Raw genomic sequence first — 22718 nt, 5'->3', positions numbered from 1 at the left:
ACTGCCCTGTGTGTTACTCCCTGTACCACCCAAAACTGCCCTGTCCGTTACTCCCTGTACCACCCAAAACTGCCCTGTGTGTTACTCCCTGTACCACCCAAAACTGCCCTGTCTGTTACTCCCTGTACCACCCAAAACTGCCCTGTGTTACTCCCTGTACCACCCAAAACTGCCCTGTCCGTTACTCCCTGTACCACCCAAAACTGCCCTGTCTGTTACTCCCTGTACCACCCAAAACTGCCCTGTGTGTTACTCCCTGCACTGCCCAAAACCACCATGCCTGTTACTCCTTGTACCGCCCAAAACCACCCAATATTCAACTCAAATAATTTGTATAAATCCCAAATTTCCATATATTAAGTTTGTTGGATAAAGTCATAACTTAGTATTTGAAAATCTTGATTCATCGCCTCAGACCTTCGGTCTTTATACACTGACTGCAACTTTTCTTCAGCTCCCCCCCCCACCTCCCCCCCCCCCCTGAAAGTCTTTTTTGAAAGTCTTGGACTATTACACCCCAGCTGGAACCCCTCTGGTTAATCTGGGAGCTGCTGGTGTGCATTTCAGGCAAGCACCATTATAAGTCTGCTCACATTACGCGCAGAGTTTACACAGGCTTTAGGCCATTGGTCACTTACAGTCCCAGCAATCATCCTCCCAAATGGCAGAGTGATCAAAAATATTAACTGTGGCCCAAAGCAAGGCTCTGTGGTCAGAGATGGAAATAATGAATGGAAGCCCTGGGCTTGTGGACAAGGAAAGAACTGTGTAGTGTACCGTAGCTGTAGTGTAGTCACTGCTGACAAGGTTACAGACTTGCTCAGATTTCACATGAGTTTTAGTTTTGTTTATAAAGAGATAAACTAGTTGAAGCCTATAGGGTAGCACTGAATGAGGATTCAAATTAGACTTACTGTGATTTTTTTTGTTAAAATTTCAAAATATGTATGTACAGTATCATTTCTCCCAGGTTTGTTTGCTGTTCTTTTTTCATTGGACAACATGACGAATCCTGCGTAAAACATTTAAATCGTGGCTGATTAAGGGACAGATTCAGATTAATTGAAGATATAGAAGAGAAAAGGAGGCGTTGTACCGGTATCACTCATTTCTCTGTTGTCTGCCTGTATTTTTATCGCCTGGATCTGCCAATGCATGCCTATCAATTAACTCATTTAAAAAAAAACCTTGGTCTATATTCAACATGCAAGCACTTGAGTACATGGACTTTGTACACTGTATGAGGGGTGCAGCTGAGCAGTTTGAATTGGTGCACCCAATTGGTACCCAATCTGGTGGTTAATAAAATGTTGCCATCGTCCCTGTTTGAACTGCATGTACCGGTACATACACAATAGGACATTTGCATGATATGTACAGGTGCACGTATACCGGTAACAGGACAAAAGGAATTCCTGTCACGTAGTTGACTTTATAAACCAAGGTGAAAAGGTAGATGTGAATGTACATGTACGTGGTGCACACGTACATTAATATCTGGTCTAGGTAAATTTCCTGCATGGAGTTGAACCTAGACCAAGAGGCAGGCCACGAAAGACCTGGGATGAGACACTGGCAGAGACCTCAGACTGTCAAACCTCGCCATTGTGGATGTCAGAAATCTAGACTGCATGGAACAGGGCCGTTAAGGAAAGACAATGTCTCACCCCACAGCGTGGGAAAATGGACATTAAATGGAAATGATGAATGATGATGATTGCCAATGGTGTGCGTATAGACCCATTGCATTGCAAAAGGACAATTGTACAATTCTAAAAGTTGCCTTCTTTTATGATCAAGCACAGGTGCGTGTGTAGCGACCGTGGACACTAAGTCAAAGAAAACTGATATTCTTTACGCGTACTTCTATAGTTCTATAATCAATGAAATCTGTTCACTTTATTCCACCAAATATTGGAGTACAAAGGGATCGTTACTCACAGAGTCGTTCACAACATGCACAAAAGTTCACGAAGTTCGGATCGGAAACCTCTTATAATCACACAGTTATCACAGCGACCTGGATCGCACTGAAATGTTCACAAGCATGAGAAAACTCTGGTGGTATCTTTAGAATCCTTTTCAGCTTGAAACTCCTTCAAGTTTGGACGGAATTCAGTTGTACGAGTACGGTAAAAGATAGGTATCAGCTCCACGGAGAAAACGCTAGAAACATGAGGTCGTAAAATCGCCCCATAATACTGTGCGCGACCATGCTTTCTATGCAAATGAAGTGCGGGCAAGGTTAAACTATTCACGGTGGGGCTAAAGGTTAAAGGGTAACAGTTGTAAACATTGATTAACATATAAGGGCGAGATTCTGGAAACTACATTCCGGCCCCAGTCGCACTGATAAAGGGCGATAACAATTCTAGTTTCCAATATCTCAGAACTATTAGTAAAACTCTAAACTACAACAAACTACTTATAAACTTATGAACCACTAAATAAATTTGACCGCTAAATGTGACTTGGCCAATTCTGCGTAGTCGAAAGTTCGTATTCTACTGTCCATACTTTGAAGTTCATACGATCACTGACGTTCAAATATTTTGGAAAATGGTTTGAAACTTAACACAAATCAGAATGAATAAACTGTTCAAGTGATCTGCCGAGATGAAGTCACCAAATCACAGTCCATGTTTCGATGCATGTACAGCGGGTTCCGGTTCTCCTGGTAAGCAAGGTATTGTCACTGTAGTTTTCACTATTCCGGTAAAGTTGACAGATGAGGATTCATCAGACCGTAACCCTGGTTCGGGAGGCAAACAGGTACTACACCTTGCCCAAGGGTGACCTGAGACTATGCAAGGCAGGGGAGTCTATTCCCCTGAGATGTCCACTTGACGGACATCTGCATACCTTCCCTAAGAGTTCAAGTCTTGATGATTACTCGACGTCCTGCTCTAGAAGCAGACACAGCTTGGTAATAGGCCTGACCAAAACTGAAGTCTTGGTCTTCACTTTAACACTGCGTACGTGTCCTCGTTTGTCCATGAATACCTCCTGAACAAGTCCCATTGGCCAGGAGTTTCTCGGGGCGCTGTTATCAACGATGAGCACAACATCACCCTTCTCTATGTTTCTGCTAGGTTGGGACCATTTCTGGCGTTGCTGTAGGGTAGGTAGGTACTCTCTAGTCCACCTCTTCCAGAAGACATCCGCCATGTACTGCATCTGACGCCATCTCCTTCGTGAGTACTGGTCCTCCTGGGAGAAGACTCCAGGTGGCAGTGTTGAATCAGGTTTCAGAAGTATCAGACTGTTCGGCGTGATGACACTCAGGTCATGAGGGTCATCCGATGCTCGTGTCAGGGGTCGGCTGTTAATTACAGCCTCGACCTCACACATGAAGGTGCGCAACTGTTCCTCACTTTGGCACGTCTTCATGTACTGCTCACTCAATATGGCGTGGAGAATTTTACGTATTGTTCTGATTTGCCTCTCCCACACACCTCCATGATGAGAGGCTGCTGGTGTGTTGAACTGCCACTTGATGTCATGCTGCAAGGCAAAATTGTTGATTTCGCCATGGTTCCACTCCTGCATTGCTCGCTGGAGCTCTTTGTGGGCTCCAACAAAGTTGGATCCATTGTCTGAGTGGATTTCTTTCACTTTGCCACGCCTAGCCATGAATCGTCTGAGTGCACTGATGCATGAGCTGGTGTCGAGGGAATCGGCCACCTCAATGTGAATAGCACGGCTAGTAAGGCAGGTGAATACTACACCATATCTCTTTCTGATAACTCGCCCATACTTGATATCGAATGGGCCGAAATAGTCCACTCCAGTATATGTGAATGGTGGGGCATCAGGCCGTACACGGTAAGCTGGCAAATCAGCCATCTTCTGTTTACCGGGTCCAGCTTGGTACTTTCGGCATATGACGCATTGGTGTATTACGCTCCTGACTGCTACACCAGCTTTGAGTATCCAGTACCTTTGTCTGAGTTCCGCTAGGATGTGATTTCTCCCTTGATGTCCGCTTCTCTGGTGGATGTGTCTGATCACCAGAGTGGAAATGTGGTGGTCCTTTGGCAGAATCAGCTGGTGTTTGGCAGCTTCGGGGATTGATGCATGCCGAAGCCTGCCACCAACTGTTAAGAGTCCATCACGCAGCTCTGGGTCTAAGCTAATCAATGGACTTCCTTTATTGATCGGCTTTCTCTGGTGTTCTATTGGGGTAGCTTCCTTTCCAGCAGCCAAAGCGTTGTCTGGATTTTGGCCGCTTGTTTTCACATTTTTGAGTGCCTCAACTTCTCTGGGAAAAGCACATCCTTGAACAAACTTCAAGATGGCCTTTTCAGCACACTGCATTTCTTCAACTGTTAGAGGCTTATTCTGCAGGGGTTTCTTGTTATAGTTGGTCTTCCTGTGCTGCAACATGGTCTTTAGGCGTAACCACCATGCTATCGCCCTTTTTAGCTTCGTCCAGTCTGAGTAGTGATGGATCAGCTGGTCTATGGCACTGGTCTCGTTGGATGTCATCACTACATTTACGTTCACTTGGGAAGCACCATCAGCCACTTCGCAGTTGTCATTTTTCTCGTCATCTTCCATCTGAATTTGTTCGGCACCGGGCCAGCTTTCTTCTAGTTGGCTGAGGAAGTTTGGGCCCCCCAGCCACTCCGGTTTGTTGATCAGTTCTTCTGCACTGAGGCCCCGCGAAGCATGGTCAGCAGGGTTCAATTTAGTGGGGACATATCTCCACTGGCTGATATCAGACCCGTCTCTGATCACGGCGATGCGATTCGCTACAAAAACTGGGAATCTGGTGGTCTCATTCATGATGTATTTCAGAACTGTCTGGCTATCTGTCCAGAATACAGTCTGATCAATGTTCACTGTGAGCTCTCTCTTCAAGAGGTCATCTTGACGGACTGCAGAGGTGGCTGCAGTTAGTTCCATCTTGACAATAGTGTGCGTCTTTAGAGGTGCAACTCTGGCTTTGGCACACACAAACTCGCAGTGGGTTTCACGGTTTTCATTCGTCAGGCGCAGGTAGGTTACAGTACCATAACCTTGCTGGCTTGCATCAGTGAAGTGATGCATTTGTACATTGGCCACCTTTCCGAAGTTCACAGGTTTGAAACATCGGTTTAGTTGCACCCTGTTCAGGTTGGGCAAGTCCTTGAGCCAGTTTTCCCATTCTTGTTTTTCCTTTGTAGGGATGGGATCGTCCCACCCTATCTTGTTTCGGCACAACGACTGCAGGATCATCTTCGCCCGTAAGACAAAGGGAGAAGTAGCTCCAAATGGGTCGAATATGGAGCTCATCACTGATAAGATGTTTCTTCGGGTCGGTTTCGGATTCACTTTTTCCTGGCTAAATTGCAGGCGATCATCTTCAATGCACCACTGCACACCCAGGGCACGTTCCACTGGTAGCTCATCAGTTTGGAGATCAAGGTTCCTCACCTCTTTGGCCAGATCTTCTTTGGGTATGGTTGTAAGCAGTTTTCTGCTGTTGCTGGTCCACTTTGTGAGCTTGAAGCCCCCTTCTGCTACTGCTCTTTTCATGTCTTTTGCAAGGCTTATGCCTTCATCTTCAGTTGCCACAGACTTTACGAAGTCATCTACATAGAAGTCATTATGTATGGCTTGTATTACTTCTCTTCTATATTTGTGTTCATTGTCAGTGGCTGTCTTCTTGAGGGCATAGTTGGCACAGCTCGGTGAAGATACTGCACCAAACAAATGCACCAACATTCGGTACACCTCTGGTTCCCTCTGCAGGTCACCTTCCGGCCACCACAAGAAGCGTAGCATATCACAGTCTCCTGGTGTCACCCTCACCTGGTAAAACATCGCTTCGATGTCTGCCATGATAGCCACATTTTCTTGTCTCCATCGAAGAAGAACCCCATACATGTGGTTGGTCATGTCTGGGCCTTGTAGTAGTTGGCTGTTTAGCGATGTTCCCTTGAAGTCTACCGGGTAGTTAAATACCACCCTCAGCTTGTCGGGCTTTCTTGGATGATATACGCCGTGGTGTGGGATATACCATACTCTGCCATCATCTCGCTTTATTTCTGGTAGTGGTACCCTCTCTGCAAAGCCCTTTCTTTCTAGATCTGTCATGAAATCAGTGTATTGTGTCTTCAAACTGTCATCCTTACTGAGTTTCTTGCTCAGTCTTGCAGCAAACATGCCAGCCTGGGATCGGTTGTTTGGCATGCAGACCTTACGGTCACGGAACGGTAACTTCATCTGATAGTGACCATTGGTTTTGACGACAGACTCATCCATGATAGTGATGAATTGTCTATCTTCGACAGACATAGCTTGCTTGTCATCATTCAGGCGCTCGTTGAAATCCATGTTGATGTATCTCTTCAACTGTGTGTTGAGGTGGTCTCTGCTATCATGCACGACTCCATTATCAACTTTGCAAAAGTTGACGCTGACCTCTGGCTGATCTCTCAACTTTCCAGGCAGTCCATACACTAGCCAGCCCAGGGGGCTTCTGATGGCGTAAGGATCGCCAAGGTGGCCAGCTGCTGTCTCTAAAGGTAGTGACGCAGCCGGAACATTGACTCCAATCATCAGGCTGACTTTGGGAATGTCAATGTTTCTTTGGTCTGGGAGCTTGATTTGCTTCAGGTGGCTCCACTCATTCAAGTCTCGCTGGGTTGGGGCTTCTTTCATTGTAACTGGCATACTGTCCTTCATGAAGACTGCTGGGAGATCAATGAAGGTGTCACCGTTGATGCTGCTGAGCTGCAGTTCGTCCAGAATGACTTCAGTGTTGATTAGTTCTTCTGAGTTCATTGTTTTGATGATCAGCTTGGTTTTTCTGGACTTTGTCTTCAATTGTCGGTTTAGCTCTTTGGTGGAAAAGACAGCTCCACATCCATTGTCTATGAATGCATATGTGGTAATGCACTCAGAGCTGGATTTTGCTTTGATCGTCACTGGAACGATTGCCATCAGTGGGTTGGTCTTATCCGTGTTTGTCGCTCCACATGCCTTTGCTTCTACACTCACACAGCCTGTGGTCACCTTTGCAGTTTCTGGTTCTTTCTGTTCATTCTTTGGTGTGGCTGGTTGTCGATCCGGGTCATGCATGCAAGTGACATGCCGCCTTGAACACAGGCTGCACTTTGCCCAGTCTGGGTTTGGGCATGTCTTTTTCATATGCCCCGGGTTTAGGCACCCGAAACACATGCCCCTTTTGTGGCAAAATTCGGATTTCGCCTTTGCGTCCAGTGATGCAAACTTTCTGCAGTCCAGCACACAGTGATTTGTGCCATCCCCACAGTATAGGCATGGTGCTTTGGCTGCTTTGTTGTCCTTTGAAGTATGTTTGGGCGCGTCTCTTCTTTCCTTCACTGTGGCTGCAAAGGCTTTCCTCTGAGTAACTCCTCTACTTTCATGCCGGGTTGATTTGTAGAGTTGTTTTTTCTCTTCCTCATTTCTGCGTTGGTAACCAAGGCCAGCAATTCGTGGGTCATTTTCGTTTCTGGAAATTTGTCCCACGAATCTCTCAAAATCTTCTAATGTAGGCGAGCGCTCTTCAATTTCTCTGAATTTGCCTACTTGTCTGATCCACTGCTGTTGGAGGGCAACAGGCAGTTTTCCGGCCAACAGCTTCAAGAATTCGAAGCCGTCCATGCTGGCCATGTCACGGTTGCTCTGCTTCCCGCTGCAACAGTTGATGAGAAAGATGGAGAATTTCCGCAAGCCTGTCTTGTCTCCTGTTGCAATCTTTCCCCATTGCTCAGCTTTATTCTTGTAAGCCGCCGCCAATATTGGTGGTTGCCCATAGTCACGTTTGAGTAGCTGTTTTGCCCGTTCGTAGGCTTGTGATGGGGTTTCAATCATAGGACACTCTTTAATAAGCTCATGGGCTTCCCCCTTTGTATACTTTAGGAGGAGTTCGAGCCTTCTTGCTGGGTCGTTGGTTTTGCCCTCCACCACATAACCAAAGTTCTTCATGAATGTCATGTAGGAGAGGACATCTGCTCCGCTGAAGGGATCTATTTCCGAAGATGGAAGTGCAGCTTCCCTTTGGCTGTCCACAATTTTGCTGAGAAGCAATGCCATCGGTGCCTCTGGAATTTGACACTCTTTCTTGTCACTTTCTTTTGTCACTGGCTCTTTCATCAGGGTTTTATCTTTATGAAGACTGCCCTCATCCTTAAATGGCATTGGATCCACAGGTTCACAGGATTGCTGTGTGGCAGAGGGTTTCCCCTTTGAGTTCTCACCATAGTCTGGTGCCGGGGCCATCACGGGTCGGGCAGGTTCGGCCATAGATTTGATGGAGAAAACCGGTGCTTCGTGATTCAGCTGGTTTATCACTGCAGGATTACGTCTCGAGGCATCGGATTCAATGGCATGTACAACTTCATCCACAAAGTTTTGGGAACCTTGGGAACATACGTTGGATAATTCTTCGTCATTAAGCATCTTAGTGATAGCTTTTGCTGCCTGCAGCTCAGCATTTATTTCGATAACTTGCTGCTCACTTTCAATCTTGGCTTGCTCTTCTTGGATTTGCTGTCGCCGTCTTAGGCATCTTATTTCTTCTTCTGCTTCTTGCAGTTGGAGCTCTCGCTGAAGAGCGCGTTTACGCTCTTCGAGCTTGTTTTGTTCCTTAAGAGCAGCAGATCTGGCCGCAAGCTCGACTTCTCTCTGCTGATGCTTGTGTAGCAGTATGGAAATTGTTGTCTTTGCTGATGAGGCGTTACTGATGTCAGATCGTCCAGAAACACTTTTGCGAGTCAATGTCTTAGATTTATCTCCGAAGAGTGCCACAGAGATGCTGTCTTCTGGATGAATTTCTTCTCCAAGTTCTGGGTCACATGTCATTTCCATTTGTAATTTTGACGAGACGGGAGGATTTGATCCGGCCCCAGTATCATGTGGTGTGAGCTCTGGCATTGAAGCTGAGCTGGAAGAATCAGCTTTATCTTGTGATTTTTCTTCATTTTGGGTTGACATATTTAGGCAGAGGGGTTGGTTTGCTACACGCTGAAGAACGGCGACCGTTTACAGTATTTAATCGTCCTTGCCCAGTTTCCGGACAAGCGCGAGTCACAGGGAGTCGTTTAGCGTTCGTTTATAAACGTGGCCCAATTTCCGGACAGAGCGGAGCGGCAGGGGATCTTTCCCGATTTCATCGTTACAGTTACAAAATATTCATTTATCTGTATGCTGCTATCTTTTACTGAATGTAGCGACCGTGGACACTAAGTCAAAGAAAACTGATATTCTTTACGCGTACTTCTATAGTTCTATAATCAATGAAATCTGTTCACTTTATTCCACCAAATATTGGAGTACAAAGGGATCGTTACTCACAGAGTCGTTCACAACATGCACAAAAGTTCACGAAGTTCGGATCGGAAACCTCTTATAATCACACAGTTATCACAGCGACCTGGATCGCACTGAAATGTTCACAAGCATGAGAAAACTCTGGTGGTATCTTTAGAATCCTTTTCAGCTTGAAACTCCTTCAAGTTTGGACGGAATTCAGTTGTACGAGTACGGTAAAAGATAGGTATCAGCTCCACGGAGAAAACGCTAGAAACATGAGGTCGTAAAATCGCCCCATAATACTGTGCGCGACCATGCTTTCTATGCAAATGAAGTGCGGGCAAGGTTAAACTATTCACGGTGGGGCTAAAGGTTAAAGGGTAACAGTTGTAAACATTGATTAACATATAAGGGCGAGATTCTGGAAACTACAGCGTGTAGTGCACAGATTAGTTATGCATGCTGCCGGTACGTAAAGAGTCAACCCACCTCTCACTCAACCCTTTCACTCCGCCCACCCACATTCCAAAGCAAGAAAATCAATTTCAACTCCACCACTTGCATAATGCAAATGTACATGTACCAGTTCCTGTACATCGTAAATGCAAGCTACATGTAAATCTCATAAACTCTGGTTTGCACTCACAGAAGTGTCAATATTAATTTGATTCACAAAAATGCAAATGAGCACATTAAAAAGCAAGGTCAATGTATTTCTGTTGGCTGCCTAGTTTAAGGGAAAGGCTTAAGTTTATTAGTTATATACATGTAGCTATCTAGCTGAATGAGTGTTACATCTGTGGCAGACTGGTATTCTAGAATTACACCCCATCAAATAGCTAGGCAACTTAAGTCAACCCAAATACATGCTTTCAATGTTTCATACAGGCTAACTTTATGTATTAATTTTCCATTTACACTAGATTCTTGAGTTATTCTGAATGACTGCAAAAGTTTATCTCTTGTGTGTAGTCACTCCTAATCGTTTCATGCTTTTAAGTTAATATGTCTCGGAATAGTTTGGTATGGTATAACTTTGAAAATTCAGTCCGAGACAGAGTGTTACACCCTTTGAAGGCCCCATCTCATGATTCACCATTGATCGTGAGACTGTTTTGTTCTCCAATTTCAGCGGTCTCATCATCATCGATGGCAAAAGCCATTACGTGGAACCGCTGAGCGACTCACAGAGCAAGCATCTTGTCTATACACCCGACAATGTCAGGCGGAAAAAACAGAGATGGGGTAAGAAATGTCATCCAATATCCCTATCAAATATTCAATGTTCCATCACTTGGGCTGGAAAATTAGGAACACGTGTGGAGAGTCATGCACACAATAGATACAGCACTTCTGATATGAAGGTACAGTATAACGTACATGTGCACACTTGTACAGTATGTGGGATTTTCAAGAGCTGGATTTATGTCGTCGGAATAATGAACAAAATAGAGAAAATCTTTTGAAATCACATGACCCTTTGAAATCTTATGACCATCTGGAATCACATGACCATTTGAGATCACATCACCGTATCAAATCACAAATCACACGATTATTTAAAAATCATGTTACAATGTGGAATCACATGACCATTGGAAATTACACTCAACCCTTAAATGTATGACTTAATTTGTTGTAACACAACATCTTCGTTAGCAATCACATGACCAAGTGAAAAAAGTGTCTTAGTCAGGCTTTTATGGAAAAAAAATCCTTATTTTAACAATCAGACTTTTTATTACCCCAAAATGTCATTTCCAAAAAGAATGCGTGACTCATGCTCTTGTGGTTTAATGTGTTAGCCACTTCATTTATGTAGGGATATCCATTAATGCAGACATTTTTGCACCAGATGGTCAAATCATCATTGAATAGCATCCTTGAACTTTTGCCCCACTACATGTATGCAAGCATTACAAACATGTACAACGTACAAGTAAGGCGTGTCCAAATAGGGATTTCAGAGCTACAGCTACCATTATGGCTATTGTCAGCATGTTCCCACAAGGGTTGGTGACTTTTCTTATTCTTTTAAAATATATATATATATATATATATATATATATATATATATATATTTAAATGTTATTTAAATCAGATTTGTTTTATTTTATTTTTTAACTTTCAAAATAATGATATGTCTAAAAATGTGTCTAAATCTCCCCATGCACCCTTTTTACCCATCACTTACTAGTAAGAGTTTACAGGCTCCTATAGTACCTATCATCCACAAATCTCAATAAATTGATAAATGCCATTGAAAAAAAAGTATTGAATTAGTGATTAACAAAAATCAATTGATTTCATCTACAAGTAGTCTACCTCAATGGGTCGATGATACACTAACACCGAAAACACTTTAAAGGTGCATGGCTTGATTGATACAGCTGATATACGTTGCGTGTGGATATGAATGAAAAACGTGATTTATGGTACATGTACATGGTATACAAATAAAATATGAGTACATGGTCATGTTTATTTCATAAAAATGCTGAACTACATGTAAATACAAAACTGGTAGCACTGATCCTTGTGTAACTTACCATATACATACATATACTGTAATGAACGACAACATTGAAATAAATGTTCAGGATGATAAATGATGGATGTTTGTCTCAGTTTATCTTCACAGAGTTTCCAACAAGCTGAATTCCATTTCAAAAGTTGAATTCTATTTTCTTTTACTCTTTTTTTTGCAAGTTTACGATACTGGTCTGTATGAAGAGCAAGGAGCAAACTACCATGAGGATTCCATGCACCAACGGATACGAACGAGACGAGATGTCTTTGAAGAAACCAAATATGTGGAGCTGTTCATCGTAGCTGATAACACAGAGGTATGCACTGAGTCATTAAAATCCACTCTTCTGGGGCTAATTTTAAGGGGACTGCTAAACACAAAAATACTTTGCTAAGTGTAGAAGGGTCACCAGCCAAAATGTCATTCAATTTGTACTGTTTGTCGCTGGTTGTTGGCTGCCTTTTGCTCAGCTCATAAATCGGCTAAGCAATATTTTCTGCTGTTTTGCAGCTTCATAAAATTTTGCTCTGGAGTTGATAAGCAACCTTCTTATTTGCAAGCAACCTTATTATTTGCAGGCAACATAATTAATTAGGAATGCTTAATGAGGAAAACATTCCACAATGCAAAATACCTGCCATTGCAACATGGTAGCAGTTAATTTTTTTTTCTTTGCAAACTGGTCACATGACTGATAGTCTGTAGCCAATCAAAATTCCATGCTTATTTTATCACAAGGAAGTGAATGGAGCAATGGTCAAACAGTTGCTAAGTACATGTAACTCATCTGCAAAAGTTGTATTCTTCAAAGCACCCATGAAACAATATTTATTTTAATTCAATTCATAAAATACATGTTTGTGCACAATTTTACTTTGTTTTAATACTTGTCTTGAAAGGTAAAAGGTTTTTCGGGGCCTTTGGGGTTTTCTACAAATGTCTTTATTCTTGAGAGAATCTGAGATGTTAGATGGCAGAAGCTTAAGTGTTACAGCTGCTACAGCATCAACAGTCACCGAAATGTTGGGGGGTTCCTGTTGTTTTTCCTGTTGTTAAAGTTTCATTGTTGATTCAGTACATGACAGCTATTGAACCAACATTACGCACAATTGTTTGCAATGAGCTACGGTTCATTATGGGATTTATAATTTGTACAGAAAACCTCTTAAATTTCAAGTGTGCACCTTAAGTGACATACTAGCAACAGGGTCATCAGTTGTCAGTTGGAAAAAAATAACTTACAAAAGTTAAACCAAAATGGAATGTCAGTATGTTTCAATGTAAAAGTCATGTAACGGACTCACTGCGATTACTTTTCTCAATGTGATCTAACTTTGATTCTTATCTCTTCAAGATTATTTGGTCCCCATCAGTGATCACAAGCATGGCCTTGACTTTTTGATATGTAGAGACAGGATATGGAACAATTGTCTAGCCCTAGTTGTCATGCTTGATTGCCATAAGACATCAATTGTCTGGCCCTTTTAGCCTTCCCGTTTATCAGTCAGTGGGTAGACTATTTGACCTTTTTGCCTTGGTCATATTTTTTATATGTTCTATCAAAACCAGACTCCTTTTTGGGCAGCTGTTCAAATTTTTACATAAAAATGAGGGGGGGGGTTAAGGGAATGCACTCAGTATGGATCATGCTATAAATTTGGATCCACTTTTTTCCTGACCCTGTTATATCTGGCATTTACAATGTTATAATTATTGATGCACTCCTACCGGTACATGTAGGTCATCCTCAAAGAGTAACTACCTACTGTAGTTACTACTAGAAAAATAGTTTGAATTCATTTGATACTTGAATGGTAAATTACAAAGTTCAGAGGTGGACAGGAAAAAAAAATGTCACACTTTGGACCCTAAATTTATAGAATGGCCCATGTGCAAAAAGAAAATGTATTTTGCTGATTCAAGGGAACAACAATACAATAAATCTGAAACAGGTTCTAAAAATATAACCTGTTAAGATTTCAGCTCAGCAGATACTGTATCAGACTTTTTGTGGAAAGTGTAAAGATACATCTTCAAAATTGTATTTTTGCATTTCTTAACTTGATACACGTCTGAAAAAAAAAACATCGAGAGGTTAATACGGCATTAAATTATTGTTTGTTGGAAATCCTTTTTTTAATGAGGGGTTGCTTGTGAATTTTTTTTGTAAGTAAAAAAAAATACAAGACTGCCAAACATATTGAGGGGCAGTTTACTGTTATTTGCCATGATGCACAGAACCATATATTCCTTGTAGAATGATATGTTCCTGTCACTTTTGTATGTTATTTTATCACATATTGTGCACAGTTCATAGAGCGAAACAGTGACAAAGAGCAAGTCTTTACAAGATGCAAGGAGATGGCCAATGCAATGGATATGGTGAGTAAATTAAAATAGAATGTCAAAGCCTAATGTGGTGTTAGTAACTTAAGTTTAATGAAAATCAAAAATCAGTTTTTTGGATTTGAAAATTTACAGAACAATGTATTTTCATACTGTAATTTAATACTGCTCATATTGAATAATTAACACCTCATGTATGCTAAAAGGTAAGTTCAGAATCTATGCTCAGTTTGATAAATGTTAAGCAAACCTTTTATTTCCATTTACAGGCATCCTTGATTCTTTGTAAAATAAATCTGGAAGGCGGATCCCCTAAATACTTTGTCCCATTTTAAAATGTTTGGCTAATTGTTTGTTAAATGTCTTCACATGTAAACGTTACATCCTTATTAAAAATCAAAACCTTTTAAACATTTTAAAGGTACTTAAAAAGTTTTGTTGAATTTGAAACAAATTCCTAGATTTATCGTCAGTTGAACATGCGCGTAGCCCTAATAGGGGTAGAGGTATGGGATGAAGGGGACCAGTTTGATGTGAGTACCAACCCTACAGTCACCATGCAGTCCTTCCATCGCTGGCGGAAAGAAACTCTCCTGCCAACAGTGTACAACGACAACGCCCAGTTTGTCACGTAAGAATTAGATCTCATTTTGCAATTTAATGTGAAAGATTGAAACCAGTGTTAGAGGGAAATACAGGTATGTTGAGTTGTGATGTAGTTCCGACAAGGCAACACCAGTCAGTCACTTGTGTTATAATGGAATCCATCACAACATTCACAAGTGATAGGGATAAACACTTACAAAGGAATGCCTTTGGGCAATTCCATGCGAGAGTTGACATGGCTAAAAAGTGGAAAAATTATGAAATCTTTAGAACTACAGGCATCACAACCTCAAATCATGGGTGGTGGAACAGGGGTGGCAGTCTATTCTTCATATTGAAGAATAGACGATGATCACAAACCATACACCAAAACCACAGACCTACACAGATAAGAATACTTAGAAGCACTTGATTTGATTGCCATTGAACTAAGGAGGCAGTTTCACCAGGAATCCTTTGCAACTATCATGGATCTTGAAGAGTTGCTTCTGAGTGCTGCCAATGCAAAATTTACTAAGATACCGGGGTCCAATTTCATGTTCTTGTTCATAAATTCGTCATTACTTTGCAGTAAGATTAACAAATTGAAATTGATGTACTGGCACCGTGTTTTTAAAATTCACAGTGGCAAGTCGTTTGATGGTAGCACCGTTGGCATGGCATCGTTGTCCGTCATGTGTTCACCGGATCGTTCCGGTGGGGTGAATGAGGTTAGCAGGGCATTAACTTTCAAATACCAATGAGGGTGTGACCAGGTCCCACTATGTGAGTCTTGTTGTCCACTGGGATGTAGTCCTTGTTTGTTTAATATGCACATGGCAGCGTAGGCAAAACCAAAAACCAAGGGTGTCATTTACCCCCTAGGGTATACAAATTGACTAGGTGCTTTATAAAAACCCTTTTTCTAAAGTTGAAAAAATAAATTGACAGGAGTAGAGTTTGAACCTGTGACCTCTGGAATACCGTCTGGCGGTTCCCCATTTTGTCAAATTTCCCCAAGTAATACCATGGTATAACAATGTTCTTTGTTATCTTATAAAGGATCATGGGATAAATGCGGCAGACGTAGCTTCCACTATGGCACACGAGATGGGCCATAACATGGGTTTCTCACACGACACTGAAGATAGAAACTGCCAATGTGATGCCCCAGAAAGCACTGGGTGTGTCATGGAACCCTCCAGCGGGTGAGTAACATGTGACACTCCTTTAACACTCCAGGCCTTTTGACGCTGTTATCTCGCCTATCGTAATCAGCACTGAGTCCAATCAAACACGGGTAGGCAAGACATACCGTTCACACTTACACCAGTGTATACACTGGTTGGCTGTACATTTTGATTTTGTACCGAGGTAGACCCTGTCAACCCTGGTCCAAACCAGGGTTGGATTTTACCTATGTAGAGTGCTACACTTGATTGGAAGCCATGTTGGATTCTCACTAGTGTGATAGGGCTTCCTAAAATCTCCCTGTTGGACCTGGGTTTGAGGGTGCATTGCCTTGAAAATGTATGTTTTCCCCTAAAATTTGAGTGTCCAAAGATGAAATTTTTGTAATTATTACCAAAAGGGTGTGGCTGTCACAATGGTTAGAACTGTCGGTGTTGAAATATTAGAAGAGTTCAAGGAAAGTTAGAGAGTGGAAGTGAGGATTTCACGTCCTGCTTCCCCTGATGGCCAATCGATTAATAGGAAATAGGATGTGCATTACTTTGTTAGTGGTTAGAGCAGGAAACGCCAAGGCTACATAATCATCACATTATGATGATCACATTGTAATGTAAGCACATTTCTGTGCAATGCATATGAACTTTCTTTTTCATGTGCAACTAGGAAGTTGCCCCTTTTTGTGTTAAAATTTGCCTTTGTATATAAAACCAAAGCAAAGGAAAGAAGTCTTTCTGCAAATAGCAGGATTTCAGGCTATGAATGGAAGATAATATAGTGGCATGTGTGTGTTCATGTTCTCCACATGTTCTGCAAAGCTGTCCGAAATAAGAATAACCACATTGTCGATATTCATCGCTAAGATTATTTATATGTGTTTCAGAATTTAATGGGCAGATTGCATTATTGTGTAGAGAACTTGAGGCACTTTGTAAGCAAGTTGCTTTATTTCTGCTACAGTGCCTCATGCAGAAAAATTGCATGGACTTGCACCATGAAGACATATAAATGCCTATATTTTGGCACTTTGAAAACCCTTAAAAACCTTTTAAAGAAACCTATATTGATGTAGAGTGGCATTGTGAGGCCTGTGTTAGGCAGCTCGTGCAGGCAAGAAACAAAGTTACTTCAGGGTTTGTTATGTTTTTAATATTATGTACAGTTGTAAGCAACCTGACTGTTACAGCAACCTGATATCAGGTTCCAAAATTACCCGCAAAGCACACACATACTTTTGGGGATTGTGAGGACCACGCACATGATGAACGATACTTATTGTGGGGACCAAAGACGCTGTGAGGAACACATTCCCTGTCATCAAATGGATCTTTGCCTCCACCTATTAACACATCCATGGCTCTCTGTTTTTTCTTGCCCTCTCATCAGTGCTATCCCACCCACCATCTTCTCCTCCTGTTCCCGGGCCGACCTGGCGGCATCTCTACTCAAGGGTCTAGGGGCCTGTCTCTTCAACTACCCCAAGGCTATCTTCCAAGGACCGCACTGTGGGAATGGCTTCCTGGAGAAAGGGGAAGAATGTGACTGTGGCACAGTGGAGGTAAGACTAGGACTGTTAGACACTAAACATTGAAAAGGAATAGGGGGAGGGAGAATCTTCACCGTACAATGAGCCTTTATGAGTTTGTAGACTGATTTCTTGGAGACGATTTGACACATTTCTTAAAACCAGGAAACTGGCCAGTAAGTATATTGTACTGTATGTGTACATGTACATGTGTAACTGTAGTGTGGCCCAGATTTCGGACTCATTTTTTTGTTCGACCTATTTTCCGGGTTTTTTTTAATGATATGCCCGATTCATCTGTGGGCGTAATATTTGCTACACAATTTGTCACAAATTCTACAAATTATTAAGACAGGAGAAAATTGCACTTGAATTTGAGACTCCATACAACATCTGTATTTTAAGGGCTATTTCAGATGGAATGTACATGTAATACGCAGATACAATAACCCAATCAACAAAACAGTGTGATTTAACATTAGTAAATCTTGACAAATGCACTACATTGAGTCCACTTGTCATCGTGGGATAACTTGCCATATCCATTTACCTATTAGGAGTGTACAAATGAGTGCTGCTTGCCAGATAGGTGCATCTTGCACGAGAATGCGACCTGCGCAAATGGAGAGTGTTGCGAGGATTGTCAGCTGAAGGAGGCTGGTGTGCAATGCCGCGACGAAGTCAACCAGTGTGATCTGCCAGAGTACTGCACAGGACTGGATAATGAGGTAGCGTCAGTTTAGCTCTTTTGCCAAAAAATCATAGACCCTTTGCATATAGCACCCTCACCGGGGACATGTTTGTCATTTCAATTACATTAAATGACAATGACAGTGGCAATAAAATGACAGTGGCAATAAAAGTGACGCATTTAGTGGCCTTGAAAGTACAAAGTTTCCACTCATGCGTAACACAGAATACAGAAACCTATCAGTGAGAGCACTTGTACAAACAGGCCCGTAAAAACATTCCAAAGACCATCTCAGCTCCCTAGGGAGTAAACAGCTAAATTCTGCCATTTCAGCGCAAGCGGCTATTGCAAAACAATAGCTAAGTACATCAGTTGGGAGAGCATGTGTACAGTTTTCTGGAGGGCACAGGTTCAAGTTCACTGTATTCAATTTCTGTGATTCAAAATTAAATTGATCAAAAGCGTCCCTGTCAATTGCCCAATGTGATTTTTGTTTTCTGCAAGACAAGCCCTCTTGCCAGTCACTGACTGACTGAATCACTGACTCACTGAGTCTGAATAATGTCCTTAAGCTGTTTAGATGTCAAACTTTCAGGTCCAGCTTCAACTACGCAAGCCTACTGTCGTCATTCTATAAAATTTAGGCTCCAAATTGTGACATTTTTCTGTCCCTGTTCCCTTTGCACTTTGTAATTTAGTATCAATATGAACTACATGTATTTCAAACAATTTTTTTTGGGGGGGGGGTAGGTAGTTTGCTATTTGTCAATCACTCTTGGAGGACGTCTGCATTAAGGAGTGCATCAGAACTATAAAATCATAGATGTTAGATGTAACAGGGACAGGAAAAAAGTGGACCCTAAATTTATAGATGTATGTTCAAATACTTGTGACGGTTGAGCAGAACTTGTGAAAGGACTCAATAAATTGGAAGAGTGCTGTCAAAACTCTGCAGTGTCAAAACTGAAGAAGAATTAAAAGACTAGAAATAAATCTGTCATTTTGGTTGTTTGTTTTTGTTGCAGTGTCCGGGCAATGTTTATCGGCAGAACGGCGAGGATTGCGCCAACATGGATAGTGAAGCCATCTGCTACAACGGCCAATGTGTGACATACGATGATCAGTGCAAGGCATTGTGGGGAGAAGGTAAGAAACAAAGGTGTTTTGGAAACTCCGAACCCATCTCCAGCTTCATTTCCATCTCAGACTTTATAATCATGTAAAAGCAAGTCAGCAATTTTGTTAAAAAACTTTGTATGACAAACTGCTATGGTTTTTTGTGTTTATATTGTGTAGATCGTTTGCACCTAGGCCATATTTGAGGTTTGTGCTTGTTCAATAGGGACACGCATGAGTAGACCTCTTGTGCATTCATGGTGGATGAATTAACATAAAACACCTCCAAGATGGCAGCCAAATGCAATCAATCTGTAGCAAGAATACATTTTTGTATTGTATAAATCTGTGAAATGTGGTTTTGTTAAAAAAAATTTAAATCAAAGAAAGTCACTCAATGGAAGCCTTATATCCAAGCTCAATGGAAATACTCATGTTAAATGATTTTATGATCCTGTGATTAGTGTTATCTATTTTGCTGTTTGACTGTCTCTTGCCTTTACATTTTTTTTAATTAGGGGCCAGAAATGGGCATGAGCTGTGTTACGTTTTCAACGAGCAAGGAACTAACCATGGTAATTGTGGAATGGATGAGACGGACACATTCTTGCCTTGTACGCGCAGAAATTTAAAGTGCGGCAAGTTGATGTGTGAGGGCGGTGCAGACTTCCCTATCATTGGGTCGTTGGCGCGAGCCAGCGTTGGTTACCGCTACGACTCGCAAGGCGTGCGACATTCCTGTAAATCAGCCGGCATTGACCTTGGGCAGGACATCCCAGACCCTGGATACGTTGGGGACGGCTCGCTGTGTGGCACCACTAAAACCCAGGTTTGGAATTGTTGTTTTTATTGTCATTTGTGACTCTTTTGAGCAGTCAGTCACAGAGGAGTTTTTAAATATTAAAGTACACTGTATATATCTTTCTCTTTGCAATGACAGTTTTATTTTTCCACGGTGAAACTTATGCCTATTTGAAGTTTGTGATGTCGCAATGATGAAAACAGAAATTTCCTGTTAAAAGTTTGTTTTATGCATTTCCTGAACTGGTACATGCCTATAAATCATGAACAAAATCAGCTATGTAGAGAAAATTGTGGTCTTAAACTCTAACCATCTATTTTAGCTGTAGTACATGTAAATATAGGATCACAAAATTGAAGAAAAAAATTTCCCTACATAATTTTTGGTCATTCTTCATTTCAGGCTCTGCTGAGAAGTGTCAGGTTTTGACAGAACACTTCACATTTGCGATGCATTCTAAGACAATCTGTGAATGGAATGCATTTTGGGGTAATGGGAATTTTTGAATGATTGTTTTTCTTAAATGGAATACTGAAATATTGTTGTTGTTTTTTTCTTCTCTTAGTTTTGTGTTGAGGCAAAATGTGTGAATAAATCTGATTTAAACATCAGAGACTGCCCCTACAGTTGCCATAATCACGGGGTAAGTAAAATATTTTTGGATTTGGTTTCTCCCCACCCGGAGTTTATGTTTGTGTCTTCCCGTTGTGAATATATCCTTTTTCATTTGTAACCTTCCTCATATTGAAGAAATACCAGAACTCTTGTGACGTACGGCTTGTCAGCAGAGTAAATGCGGGCATGTGTAGTTTCCATGTCAGTCTGTCTGTCAGTACGACTTTGGAACTCCAGTCTGATATGCTGTCAGAGTGACATTTATGGCAGCTTTGTTATTCTAGTTATTCATTAGATGGAATTTGCATTCGGTCGATGAACTGGCTTTTGCCCTTCACGACATATTTTGTGTATAAACCCTTATACTGAGTGTTGTCCTAAGTAATTGTGAGAAAAACAATTTAAAAACAACTCTGGTGGGACATGAACCCACGACCTCCTACTAACTACTACAGACTTATTACAACTCGACCACCAAGCTTCCCAGAGTTAAGCTGGTTCAAATCTGATATAGCAGGGGGTACCGCAACCAAAGTATTCATAAGATGGAATTTACACCTGGGTGATACAAATTCAATAATGGGTTTTGCTCTTCACAGACATAATTTTGTTTATTTATAAACACTGTATACTCTGTATTTTCCTGAATGATGGTGAGAAAAAATTCACAAACGTTTCCCCCCCCCCTTCCCTGACTGCAGGTATGTAACAGTAACAATCACTGCCATTGTGATCCTGAGTGGGCCCCTCCGCTATGCAAGAACACAGGCTATGGGGGCAGTATCGACAGTGGGCCGGCAAGACCACAGGGCGGAGGTGAGTCCAAACAACCTCATTACTCATGGTTGATCTCTCACAAGCAGACGGAACTGAGGAAAGGGGGGAGAGGGTGGCTCAAATATGAGTTACTGGTAGAGTCTTCAAGTAAAGGAAATTGTACTTAATTATACTTGAACACTACGTCACAAAAATAAAAATTTTAAAGTGAGGATTTTTTTTCGTACGATTTAATTGTAAGTAATACTGAGAAAATGTGTACCCTTTTTATAGCCCTTTTTTTAAATTATGAATTTAGTTTGATTTCTATGTGGTTTTCTTAACTATCACATTACAAAACAAACAAGGGGGTTTGCATTTGAACTGTTATGATTTTTTTGGCAAAACGTGTCACATACAAATGTACATGCTTATTTCTAAATAATCAAATAAACTACAACTTTCAAATGAGTTGAAATTAGGCGGCTGACATGGCTTCTTGATCACCAGCTTCTACCAAAGTGCAGCCTTGGTCGCTCTGTGTTGGGGTAACTTTTCAAGAGGCCGACTTTTGTACAGCTGCTTTCAAACAACCTTGAGACATAGTTTGGCATGATTTGTCCATGATATTGAGTGAATGGATGAGTGTACCCACGGACAAGCACAGTTTATGCCTGTAACAATGTGGCAATGTATTTGAAGCAATGACTGCCACAAGGTTGCAGCCATGACTGTGGTGTCCCATGGTGCATGTGATCGCATGCTTGGCTTGGTCTGTGACATGTGGCTTGTACCGTAAGACATATCGCACAGGTTTTGATGTAGCATGATTTAAATTGATTTCTTTGCATTTTAGGCTAACAGAACCTCCCTTCGAGGCCCCAATCCCACCCACCCAACCTCTTAAAAATATAAAAAAAATCCTGTTTATGTTGTCGTTCTAAGGACTTGCACAAAAAGGCCTACACGCCATTTAATGACAAATCACTCACAAAGTGGAATCAACAATATATTTGTCTTTTATGTGTCAAATGGCCTGTAATTCCAGAATGTGTGAATTGTTTTTTTTCTGATGATAACATTTTCCCTTTTTGGTTACATCAAGTGTCTGTTTTTAAGTTGTTTAATTATTGTGAGTTTTTTTTGCAAATCCCAAATCTCTTGACAATCTGGGCCATCCCTCATTGTACCGCATTGCCAATTTATGAGTTTAGCAATGCAAACAAGGATAACAATGAAACTCTTTTCCTGTTGAAACTATTGATTTTTCTATTTCTCCCTCTTGAAAAATCCTGCTGAC

The 22718-nt window shown here is 41.5% G+C and overlaps 1 protein-coding gene across 4 annotated transcripts in view; it reads left to right on the top strand.

Annotated features, from left to right (window-relative positions):
• The window catches only part of LOC119739850 (disintegrin and metalloproteinase domain-containing protein 12-like), a 47508-nt gene that overhangs the window by 14835 nt on the left and 9955 nt on the right, over positions 1 to 22718 (top strand). For all 4 annotated transcript variants that reach the window (XM_038214957.1, XM_038214954.1, XM_038214955.1 and 1 more), the window contains exons 6-17: positions 10397 to 10509; positions 11974 to 12110; positions 14105 to 14176; positions 14602 to 14771; positions 15372 to 15456; positions 15788 to 15933; positions 17300 to 17471; positions 17996 to 18166; positions 19155 to 19275; positions 19764 to 20074; positions 20613 to 20690; positions 21364 to 21478. In XM_038214957.1, coding sequence (XP_038070885.1) covers positions 10397 to 10509; positions 11974 to 12110; positions 14105 to 14176; positions 14602 to 14771; positions 15372 to 15456; positions 15788 to 15933; positions 17300 to 17471; positions 17996 to 18166; positions 19155 to 19275; positions 19764 to 20074; positions 20613 to 20690; positions 21364 to 21478 — 1691 coding nt within the window. The remainder of the gene's footprint in view (positions 1 to 10396; positions 10510 to 11973; positions 12111 to 14104; positions 14177 to 14601; positions 14772 to 15371; positions 15457 to 15787; positions 15934 to 17299; positions 17472 to 17995; positions 18167 to 19154; positions 19276 to 19763; positions 20075 to 20612; positions 20691 to 21363; positions 21479 to 22718) is intronic.

Source organism: Patiria miniata, unplaced genomic scaffold, assembly GCF_015706575.1.
Source record: "Patiria miniata isolate m_02_andy unplaced genomic scaffold, ASM1570657v1 HiC_scaffold_4, whole genome shotgun sequence".
Lineage (NCBI taxonomy): Eukaryota > Metazoa > Echinodermata > Asteroidea > Valvatida > Asterinidae > Patiria > Patiria miniata.
This window is presented reverse-complemented; position numbering and strand designations above follow the sequence as displayed.